At 38.1% G+C, this 12,529-nt stretch overlaps 1 protein-coding gene across 9 annotated transcripts in view; it reads left to right on the top strand.

Annotated features, from left to right (window-relative positions):
- IL1RAP (interleukin 1 receptor accessory protein) overlaps window positions 1–5,013 on the top strand; it is a 139,225-nt gene extending 134,212 nt beyond the window's left edge. For 5 of the 9 annotated variants that reach the window (XM_053564951.1, XM_053564949.1, XM_053564950.1 and 2 more), the window contains one exon: window positions 3,187–4,086. In XM_053564951.1, coding sequence (XP_053420926.1) covers window positions 3,187–3,905 — 719 coding nt within the window. In that variant the 3' untranslated portion in view covers window positions 3,906–4,086. Of the gene's footprint in view, window positions 1–3,186 lie in introns of all 9 variants that reach the window. The other 4 variants (XM_053564946.1, XM_053564947.1, XM_053564955.1 and 1 more) reach the window with 3 other exon arrangements.
- Window positions 5,014–12,529: the final 7,516 nt, after the last annotated feature.

Below are 12,529 nucleotides of genomic sequence, written 5' to 3'. Positions count from 1 at the left end.
TCCCAAGTACCTGGGACTACAGGTGCCCCCCCACACACACACAAATGCCTAGCTATTTTTGTTGTTGTTAAAGTTGTCATTTTCATTTAGCAGGCCTGGGCTGGGTTCAAATCCGCCAGTCCCAGTGTATGGTAGGCCGGTGCCCTAACTATTGAGCACAGGTGCCAAGCCAGGTATGAATTTTTATCCAAATCTCTTTAAAATTGAATAGATAGAATTTTAAAACATTATTATTTTTATAAATCCATATGTTAAGATGATGTTCTATAGCATTAAAATCTATTCAGATTGAATAAACGTTATTCCATGCATTATCTTAATATTCTATTTACTAAACATTGAGTAATAATTTAATCAAAGTGACTTATTCTAATGCCAACTCAGTTCTAGACATTTAAATATAATTATCTCTAATTTGGGGCGGCGCCTGTGGCTCAAGGAGTAGGGTGCCAGTCCCATATGCTGGAGGTGGCGGGTTCAAACCCAGCCCCGCCAAAAACCACAAAAAAAAAAAAAAAAAAATTATCTCTAATTTGTTTAGTATCCCTACAGTTTGCTTTCATCATATGTACTTTAGGGAAAGAAGAACCAAGACTCAAAGATATTAAGATAGAAGCAGAGATGGGGGAGAGATGGAGATTTGAATTCAGATCCATCTTCCAGATTAGGTGCTCCCTTTTTAACTACCCTGTAAGTTTTGAGAGAGAAAGAGAGACAGAAACTTGCTATTCTTTCATTGACCAATAACTTCATCAAAGAGGAAAAAAAAATGCAATCCTAGTTTTCTTCTAGGTGAAAAAGAAAACTGGTGAACTCCAGGAAAATTGTAACTTTTAAAGGCAGGTGTGTCTCTGCATATTGATGAGTTCTCAACCAGAAAACATGACTTTGAAGATAAATTAGTACCGCACATGAAAACAGATCTCATTACTCTCTCTAGTCACACAGAATAAATGACCTTATTTATGATTCTCTTGCCAAATAATGTTTAGCATAAAAACGGTAACACCCATCCTCAAATATGAAGTTTTGAAATACGGAAAGTATTAAAAGAATATGCCATAAAGAACTCAGATTTCTTTAAAGTATCAAGTGAGGATCCTTAGGTATATCCCAAATCCTATCCTAGAAATATCTTCTACATTTATTCCCAAATGTCAAGTATTGACCAGTCACACTTATATTTAGCTTTGCTCTCTTTGAAATATAAATCTTTCACTTTCTGGATGTGTTGCCAATCAAAGGAAAAAGAGCAACAGACTCTCAAGATATTTTTTAGGAGATCAAGGATAGTGTTGTGTTTTCAACAATGATATCCCCACTGGAAAGAACACACATTTCCCTAAAGTGACTATTTTAAAGTAAAAAAGCACACACAATTTGCACAAACTCCCTTTGTGGATAAACCAGCCTGTTGCCTTAAATTTATTTCACATTTCTCATGAACCAGGAGAGGCAGGAGACTCCAAACTCTCATGGTCTCTGATTTATGAGGGGCAGCCTTCAGAAGATCCTGAAAAGGACTGGAGCAGACAGTGGAGTTACCAAAACACACAGGGATTTGAAAATAAGTGAAAATTTAAATTTTTTTTTTTTTTTTGTAGAGACAGAGTCTCACTTTATGGCCCTCGGTAGAGTGCCGTGGCATCACACAGCTCACAGCAACCTCCAACTCCTGGGCTTAAGCGATTCTCTTGCCTCAGCCTCCCAAGTAGCTGGGACTACAGGCGCCCACCACAATGCCCGGCTATTTTTTTGGTTGCAGTTTGGCCGGGGCCGGGTTTGAACCCACCACCCTCGGTATATGGGGCCGGCGCCCTACTCACTGACCCACAGGCGCCACCCGAAAATAAGTGAAAATTTAAATTTAATATCAAAACAAAAACTCTCTAAAATATTATTTACCGTTGTTCAAACAAATCAAAAAATCCCCCAAATTGAGCACACCTCTTCCACGGCCTTTCAAATTCATGTTAAATCCACAGATTGAAAGGCACAATCTGATTAAAAAAAAAAACACAGTGCCCTCATTCCCTGGTAAGTTCTTAATGGTTCAATTTACTGCAAACGTCCAGCTCGTCTTTGCAGACTGAAAAGTTTCTCCATCACTGTTTCACCCCTGCCACCAAACGCATAGGTGTTTAACTCATCACCTTTCTCCAGCACATTTTCAAGGGTTGTCAATGGCTATGATTTACGTACTTTGAATTATTTCCTCCAGAACGTGACATATTCTAAGCTTCTAAATTTCACAGTGAATTAAGTGCGGCATTTATTTGAAGAATTTCCCCTTGAGATCTGTCCAAATCCATCTCAATAAGTGTTAGAACTGAATGGTTTGGCAGAAATATTAACTCCTTGTCTGACTCTTACCCACTATCACTGTTGTTTCTTCAATCACTTTTCAGGCCAATTCTATACACACACAGAGAAACTAAAGTCAATCACAAGGTGAATACTATGAATTGTCTGCCATTGTGTCCAAAAATGTTAAGTATCAAGGTATCTTACTGTGAGTATCTCAGGAGGTGGTGAATCCTATTGCTTTTTGCTGGTTTATGTTGGGAGTATTATGTTCAGTCCTGCTAAGAATAACTACTCTTGAAGACATATTTATAGACTGAATATCATTCAGCAGAAATGATAAAAGTAAGCAAAAGACTTGAAATATAACATATGGAATAAGAGAAAAATTCCAAATTTATTTAATCCTGAGGTAAGAAGATCATACAGTGACATAACAATAATTGTCGAATATTTTAAAAACTTGAAGATGTTAGATCTAATCCACCAAATAAAAGTTGCAAGGAAGATTTCAAAAGAAAACATAATTTGCAAGCAGAGCTTAAATTACTTGCTTTTAAGGGCGGTGGTTAATTTAATTACTCCTTTTTATCTATTTGGTGGAAAGGAAGGCTTTAGGTGAGAAGGAGACTATTGAACGCCAATGTTGCCATAAGGGAGAGAAACTGGGCTCAACTACCTTACCTTCTTGGAAGGTAGCAGATCCTTAACAAATCCTTAGTAACCACTGATAAGCCCTTGACTGGGTAGATTATCTAGCTCTGAGATCTTAAAAATCTCAAGTGTTCATGCAGCGTCTGTCCTTCGGGGGATGGACGATGATGAACTAGGGTATATATAAATTTGCACTATACACTATCCTATCTTTCCATTTTCCTATAGATACAGTGGAAGCAGTTTTTGATTTTATTCAGAGGAGCCGAAGGATGATTGTTGTCTTGAGCCCAGACTATGTCACAGAAAAGAGCATCAGCATGCTGGAGTTTAAACTGGGTGTCATGTGCCAGAACGCCATTGCCACCAAGATCATTGTGGTTGAGTACCGTCCCCTTGAGCATCCACACCCAGGCATCCTTCAGCTGAAGGAGTCTGTGTCTTTTGTGAGCTGGAAGGGAGAAAAGTCCAAACATCCTGGCTCTAAATTCTGGAAAGCCTTGCGGTTGGCTCTTCCCCTGAGAAGTCTGAGTGCCAGTTCCGGCTGGAATGAGAGCTGCTCTTCCCAGTCTGACATCAGTCTGGACCATGTTCAAAGGAGGAGAAGTCGTTTGAAGGAGCCCCCAGAACTCCAGAGCTCAGGGAGGGCTGCAGGGTCCCCGCCAGCCCCGGGCACCTTGTCCAAGCCCCGCGGGAAGCCCTCTGCAGCCTGCCACTGTTGTGTAACCTACTGTGAAGGAGAGAGTCACCTGAGAAACAAAAGCCGGGCAGAGCTGCATAACCAGCCCCAGTGGGAGACACACCTCTGTAAGCCTGTTCCCCAAGAGTCAGAAACTCAGTGGATACAAAATGGTACCAGATTGGAACCCCCTGCTCCCCAAATCTCAGCCCTGGCTCTTCACCATTTCACGGATTTGTCCAATAACAATGACTTTTATATCCTATAATTATCAGTGTGGCGGGTGGTGGCTTCTGTCTCTACCAGTCCTCTTTATGTCATGAACCTATGGGAATAACCGACATTTTTATCATCTAATGGATAATCAGTTCCCCCATCCCTTTATTGATTTTTAAAAACTATTTATTTCTAGGAGACAAAAGACCTGAAGGACCAGAATCCAGAATTATTGCCTCTAATGGCCTCAGAAGAGCACACTCTTCTTGGGCCCTAGAAGGTCAGTATGTGAAAGTTGCCTAAAGTCTGATCCTCTATCTTGCCCAGTGGTTTACAACAGCTGAGAATTTCACTTCTTTGTGCGTGGTGAGCAACCTCTTGCTCTGAGTTGGCAGGTATGTGTAGGCTGTGATACTTACAGGTGCCTCGATCCCAAGGGAGCACCATGGAGAGGAGCTGGTTCTGGGAGAGCTGTAGGACTGAGCTCAGTAGAAACTGACAGCCCATTTGCCCTCAAGGAACCAAACATAGTCGCCCAGGGATACATGGTGTTCTCTGTCTCACTGTAAACTAGTGTTCTATGAGCTGCCTAACGTTGTTAGCATCAATAAAGTTATATTTTTATGTCATTTTATTTGTACTAACAAATTTTTACCTCCCTCCTTCCTTTTCACTTTGTGTGGGTTTCATAGTCATATCTAAAGAGTATTCCATTTTAAGAAATCAAGATTTGACATACCAGGTACCAGGAAAGCGGAGGTGTCTTTTGATAATGTATTAGGAGGAAAGACCTGGAAAACGAACAAAAGACGGTGGGAAATGTTTTAAATGAAAGGGTAGTTTATATAAGAACCTTTTATTTTTAGAATTGACAGCTGAAAAATTCAGTATTGTAAGAGAATTAGGGTGGAGTTTTGTGCCCAGATTACTTCTTCCCATTCAGGATTTTGAAAAGGGAAAGTAAATTCAAGTGCCTCCAAGGATTAGAAGGTAAGAAGAAAGAGGCCCAAGTATCAGCATAATACACCTGCTGTCCATCCATGTGTATAGGGATGCACCTACTGTACCCATGTGTATGGGGATAGAGGGACAGATAAGTATGTCCTTTCTGTAAAACATTCCCACACAATCATAAAAGACACGCAGCATTTTATTTTCAATAGAATATGTGTTCTTCAGTTACTTTACAGGGGTGGGGGGAGTAACCTTTACTCAGCTCCATTTGATTGTTACCACTAATTGAACCCAGCATTGCCAGATTGCCCAGTCTTTTCACAAAAATCTAAAAATCTAGATTTTTATGTACACTTTCATTTATGAGATAACTTAAACTTAAGAAAAAACAGAGATTCAGAGCAAACACCTCCATGGACCATGTTCAGCCTGAGGGCTGCTAGTTTATACTTTCATAACTAAAGTATTCAACTAAAGAATGGATGTGTACAAACGGGATTCAAGTGACCCTATCACTACTGGAACTGAAGAACACAGATTGGATCTCAGGATATAATGGGGGATGTCAACTCCTCTGGGACCTCAGAATAGAGCTGATCTGACCTAACCCTCTATTACAGGAGAAAACACTAGAATATAATGCGCCTTTCCTTTACTCAGTAGAGGTTCCCTGCCTGTTTAAGAAAATTACAAGCACAAAGTCTGCTACTCTTAACAGGAGCAGAACAAAAGTGGTAAGAAACCATGAGAAGTCACTTTCAGTGAGCCCTGGCTGCTAGTAAGCTGTGGGCCAAAGAGGGTCAGTCACTAAAAGTGAATGAGGGAGTGGGGAAAGAAAGTACTCAATCCCACTACTTCTTTTGGAAAGGGACAGAGCAACTCCTTTCTCTGTTGAAACAAGAAACTAGAAGATCCCTTTTCTGAAGATGGGGGGGATAAGGGCCCCCCAGAGTAAATGTGACTCACTAAGAAATTTGAAACTAGAAAATGACAGGACATCCTACCTGGATATCCAGCAGAAAATAGATAGCAACCCAAAGGCCTTACTGTATATTACATCCCTTCTTGCAGAGAGTAATTCATCTTTGCTGTATGCTCAAGGATGTTTCCCTGAAAGGCAGCAGTTTCTGTCCAAATCTGCTAACAGTGAATAATGTAAGTGGTTCCACACACTAAGGAGGGAGCTGGTGCTTCTACTCACAAGCAGGCTTCCACCTTATTAGCACAGTGCCCCAAACTGTAATATATCTTTAGAAAAATTGAAAAATCACTTCTTTTTCATTTATAAATTACTTTCTTAGTGGAAAAAACTGAAATAAGTAATGGCAGAGGCATGGAAAATGAAACATATGAGCTCTTATTATGAATGAAGAACTGGATGATTTCAGGGTTCTCAAAGCTAAATGTTGGTAAGCATCATTTTCCTTTGACAACATAAGTATAGCGGAAGCAGTATATAGTCATAGTTTTGCCATTAGTTATATAGGGGTGAGAAAGATAATAAACTATGCTTTTACTGTATGAAAAAAGGCTCAGAGGTTACGTTATTATCCATGACCTGACATGCCACAATTGAATATGATATTCAGTACCATATATTTCATTAAGGCAAATGATAATAAGAAAGAAAATTTGCTCATGGATTATGCATATCCATAATTGAAATGATAGGATTGTGGGCTAAATGGATATATCATTGTGTACGAAATATCTGGCAATGTGGGTTTTAAGTCAAAGAGTGATGAATGTGAGTCCTGTTTCTTTCCTATTTGATCTATGATCTCTCTGAGCCTCAATCTCTTGCTACCTAAAATACAGAGGATATTATTAACCTCATCGGATGTGGGGCGTTAAGTGATACATCACAAATTTATTTTATATGCATATCATACTTTATCTTAAAGTACCTAAGAGAAATACATAATAGGAACGTAATATCCAGGTTAGGTGACTATCCTAACAGCACAATTAGTGATACAGCTGGGCCTCTAACCCAAGTTGCCAACACCTGATACAATGCCAGTTCTAGAGCCATCCCTGTAATGCTGACATAGAAGTATTTCTATTACAGTGCTACCTAGATGAAGCTATTTGAACTGGATCACAATATATTCGAATCAAAAAAGAATTTATCATAAGCCCACCCACAGCTAATTAAATGTTATATTAAGTATCTGATGTATTATCTGATCTTGTCATATTATAATTGTTATAAAACTTCATTTTTAAATGTTACAACTTTTTTTTTTCTCTTCAGTTTTTGGCCCGGTCTGGGTTTGAACCCGCCACCTCTGGCATACAGGGCCAGCGCCCTACTCCTTCGAGCCACAGGCACCACCCAAGATTCTACTTGTTAAGTGTTTTTAAAAAGTTGTAACATTTAGGTGGTGCCTGTGGCGCGAAGGAGTAGGGCGCTGGCCCCATACGCCAGAGGTGGTGGGTTCAAACCCAGCCCTGGCCAAAAAACAAAGTAGAATCTTTTTGTGTATTTCAAACTCCACGATTATGCTATAATTTTCCCTTAAAATAAACTAATTATTTGTGTGTTTTAGTGGAAAATAAAAATATATTCACCATTTATCTTAAAGTACAAATTGAATCTTTCAGGAATAATAAACACTGTGAATTCCAGAATTACCTTTTATAAGTATTAAAAACCCTAATAGTAATATTCTCTTCAAGATTTGAAATGGTTTGGAAATTTAATGTTTTAGTTTAGAAAAAGTTATTAATAATAAATTGAGCTAATCATAAGGATATATATAGAAGGACAAATGGTTTCTATGGCATATTAGTTTCAAACTTTTGTGCATCTAGTAATAACTTGAGGCACATCTTCCAATGAAGATCCCAGGCCTCTTCCCCAAAGGAGCTGATTCTTTAGGTTCTGGGCATTATTTAGGAGTCTGCAATTTTATTTATTTATTTATTTATTTTTTTTTTTTTATTCATTTATTTATTTTTGAGACAGAGTCTCACTATGTCGCCCTTGGTAGAGTGCTGTAGCATCACAGCTCACAGCAACCTCCAACTCTTGCCTGGGTCTACAGGTGCCTTCCACAACACTCAGCTATTTTTTGTTTGTTTGTTTAGCAGGCTCGGCCACGTTCAAACCTACCAGCCCCAGTGCATGTAGCCGGCGTCCTAACTGCTGAGCTACGGGCGCGAGCCAGGAGTCTGCATTTTTAAATTGTTGATAATTTACATAAGACATTCCATGGGCCAACTTTGGCAAATCACTATCTATGAGAACTCTTCCAGAACCTTCCCATAGTGTCTACATTATGGTTCAGGTTGTAAGGTGATAGGGCCTCAACTAGGATCACGTTCAAGCCTTTCCAAAGTGTATGACGTGATGCATCTGTATTGTAACAATTTGGGGTTCATGATAAAATGCATATTCTTGACTCTATCCAAGATTAACTACATAAGGGAAGATTTTAGTTAATTAATGTGGGTGGTTTTTGTGCTTGCAATAAACTTCCCAGGTGATGCTGATGCACAAAAAGATTAAGAACTATTAATTTTTATATCTCTATCTCTTTAACTCCTCTTTTACCCTTGTAGGCTCTGATTTTCTCCATCCCAGGACTACGAATCTTCATTTTAACAAGGTGTTTGCAGGCAGTAGACGAAAACATAGGGCATGTTTAGCCCTTGAGGTTGCCTCACACCGAGAGAGTTGAAGCGAGTGGTCAGTAGAGTATACTTATTGTATGTGAAGTATCAAACACTGATGTGTGGAGCCTGGTGGGATTGCTATAGTCATCATATGTATTAATCAGACTACAATAAACTATGCTGTATTAACAAATAATCCCAATGTTCCAGTAGTTTCATATACCAAGGCTTATTTCTTGTGTATGCCACATGCCCAGGCCAGAAGCTTACTTTTTTTAGCTGTGCCATCTGAAACATGTGGCTTCCTGTTGCTTAATGCTTCAGCTAAAATACGGCGATTGTTATTTTCACTTAAAATTCCCGTCAGAACTAGCTCCAAGGAATACAAAATTCTGAAAAAAATGTCGTCTTCCTGGGTCCTCAAGAAGGGGAAAAGTGAACTTGGCGACCTCATGGCATCTTTGTCTACACATGAGATGAGAATGAGCTTTTGAGATAGTGTGAAGAGCCCAGGCACCTTCAAACTCAGACACATCACACACTTTGATCACGAATAAGTAGAAGAAATTCGTTGCCAATATCCACCACAGTTTGCCAAGGTATCAAGACAAACAGCATGCAACCCAGAGTAGACTTTGTTGTTCATAAATGTTTCAAAAGAAAAGCTGTTGAAAGACTGCATAAGAATCATCACAGCTTCTGATTAAGAGGAGTGCACATAAAAATTTGAAAATTGTTGTATTTGGTTACTTTCCATTTGGTGGCTTTAGTTTAGTTCTCTAACAATGTGATGTTCAAACTATCTACAAATGAGCCATTTCATTTTGGATACCCAAGAAGCCTCCAAAGGATTGAAGACATTTAGAACACACCAGAGCGTGTAACGCAGTCATTAGAAAGCATCACTTGCTCCATTTATCTGAAGAGCTGAACAGGGAATTCAAAACCAACATGCGAAGGCTCAGGCGAAGGGAGAGACAAATGCTGTTGTGAGTACTGTGAAGTCTGCGGCAATCTGCTTTCTCTATGATTTTGATTCTCTGTATTAAAGATGGGAATTTTTGTATGGCTTCTCTGGTGTGTGCAGAATCATTTGATTATGGGGAAAAGCTCACTTTGGGTTGGTGAAGATTAAGGCTTCATAAATCTTGATCTCTGTTAGTAAGCTATAGTGTTGAAAAAAAATTGTTTTATTTCTCAGTGTAGCAAGGAGATTACTGACACACTCAAAGTCTTTCACAATTTAATAAACACATTTTTTCTCTTGGAAAGTGGAAACATTTTAAAATAATTATGTAAAAAGGACAGCTCTCTGAAATGGGCTCATAGAAAATAAAAACAAAAAGATTTCAAATAAACTCTGAAACCAGATCGTGAACTGTTTTTATCCTATCCCAGGTGATGGGAATTTTAATACTCCATTGCTTTATTTGAAAAAAAAATTAGAATTAGATAAAATCTTATATGCATTTATTATTTAAAACTTAAACATATATAACAACTTGTTAATTACCTTTCTATTGTCAAAAACTGTGTCACATTCTTGCAATTAATTTATAATTTAATACTGTGTTTTGAAACACCTTGGGCAAGTGGTTCTTAGCCAGAATTAAATGCCATTTTTGTAAAAGTCACACATACCTGGGGCCCACCCCTGACTCCTAAATCTCCCAAATGTTTTAGATGTGTGCTATTGTAGAGAATAACTGCCTTAAGTACTTTAAGATTTTTGCAACTATTTCAGTGAAAAATCAATGATGCTATATTATAACTACAGATGAAAAAGGCAAAAATAAGTCCTAGTATTATAGACAATTTTTTTTCTTAAAGTGCCAAACCTAAAGCTCATTGCCAAATACTTTAAGTGAATCTTTTATTTTCATATCTTAGTCTGAATTTACATAGATATGAGAAAACAAAATAAAATTATAAAAATAATTCATGTAGTTACTAATGCAGGTAGCCAAAAAAGGCTATCACACCAGTAATTTACCTCCATGTCATCAGAAATATTACACAGGACATAATATTTAATATTTACTTTGTGCACTTTATCCCACAGCATATGACTTTACCCCACGAGAGCATATGACTTCTAAGGAAAAAAAAAAACAAAAAACAGAAATCAAAGGGAGGAATTAAAAAAAATTATTCATTTTTAAATATCAGTAATTTTAAAAAGAAAGAGTGTAAAAATTCCCCAATATCAGACTAGATAACTAAAATCTGGAATGGGTGTCAGTGTCTGTGGAAAAAAGTTACCAATCACTTCTATTACACTGCTACAACGTATTTGATATAACATTTCATTTATACTCTTGACATAGTATAAAAATGTTAAATTAAAGTCAGAAAACATGAATTGGAATACCTGTTCTTCTATTGACTGTGTGAATTTAAGTAACATGCTTTTACTCTCAACTTCTCAGTTTCCACATATATAAAATGGGAATATTATAATAACTACATTCATTGGATTATTGTGGGATAAAATTCTACATTAATAAATGTTAATTTCAAAAATACGTAAAGAATATGCTTGATAGTGATTTTATTTTTCTTAAGATTTTTGTTATAAAAGAAACATGGGGCAGAAAAGACCGAGAGAAGTTCCTTAACCTGCTGAATCCTGGGTTACTTTCTGCAGCACGTGGTCCCACTGTATCTTTCACACCTAAAATGAAGAAATAAAAAGTCCAGTTTCATGTTACTCTAAGGATTGAAGACTGTAAAAAAGAATCATAGTCTTGGAAAAAGTAAAAAGTTGAAAACACTATTTTTGTATTGTTAGGTAATAAATAGCCCTATAGAAGCTTAAAGCAACAAATTTTTATTACCTTATAGTTTCTGGGGGTCAGAAATTTGAGAGAGGCTTAGCTGGGTGGTTCATACTCAAATTTGCTGATGAAAAGGCTTTCAAACTGCTAACCAGCACGGACTGGGCTTGAGGATCTGCTATCCAGAGCTGGTTCATTAAAGTTGGTGGGAAGCCTCAGTCCTGGCCACAGGCCTGCTTCAGAATCACAGACACAGCAGCACTTACCCCACAGCAAGAGGACCAGGCGAGCAATCATGGAGGAGCCGCAGGGCCCCTCATGATCGAGACTGCACAGTGACACATGATCAGTCCTACAATTCTCTATTAAAAAATGAGCCCCAAAGTCCAGTACAAACTCACCAGCTGGGGAATTCAGCTCCACTTTTTGAAGGGAAATATATTTAATAATTTGTGCACATATCTTAAAGCTACCTAGATAAACTTTTATTTCCCAGGTGAATAAATTGACTGCCAGAAAAGGAAAGTGAAAGTGACTGGTCCTTAGCCTTCCTGACTTCATCCCTAAGCTGGGTATTAGTTCCACAACTAAAACAAGGGCTGTCTTGTTCTGGCTGGAACATTTATTTTGCCTGGTAAAAGAGAGCAAAAGAATGCTCTGGGAGCCAGAAAAGGATGGGATGGGTGGGGCTCTTTAACCATGCCCTTGATCTGTGGTCGAAGTAATGGAATATAACTTTCAATCTGGCCTGACCTCTAGACAGACTGGAAGTGACCCTTTACTCTAAGAAGCCATCACTGCCAAAGTAAGGACAAGTGGGTACTTACTTTCTCTTTAGTAACTCAAGTTCTTGTCTTCACTCTGAACTGAAATGGTTATCTATTAATAATCAAATCATTTTGTATCCCAGGCTTCTGAGCCCTCCAAATAGATGGAGATTAAAATAGCAATTCTGTAGGATGTTATAATTCTGGACTTCTTTGATTCACTAAAATAACCCCCTTCTTCCTACCCAGAACACACACACACAAGCACACAGGATCTAGTGATATTACAAAGAATATTTAAAAGTTGAGAGGTTTATAAAAGAATCATAAATACATCTTCTGTCTCTTTAGATCTAATTCCTATAACACACATTTCCTATTTATAAAGCAAAATAGCTAACTTCTGTTTTTCCTTATCTGTTTCCTGTCACTGTCTGGGCCCGGTATCTTTGAGAAGATACATTATGTTTCCGCGGCTGTTATTTGTAGTTAACTCTCGTGCTTCCAATTTCTCTAGATCAGCTTTAGTCTAAAGGTCCAAAGTAATTAGTTTGTAA

This window comes from Nycticebus coucang, chromosome 16 (genome assembly GCF_027406575.1).
Source record: "Nycticebus coucang isolate mNycCou1 chromosome 16, mNycCou1.pri, whole genome shotgun sequence".
NCBI classification, from domain to species: domain Eukaryota; kingdom Metazoa; phylum Chordata; class Mammalia; order Primates; family Lorisidae; genus Nycticebus; species Nycticebus coucang.
The sequence above is the reverse complement of the archived record's forward strand: the minus strand, read 5'-3'. Positions and strand labels throughout refer to the sequence as shown.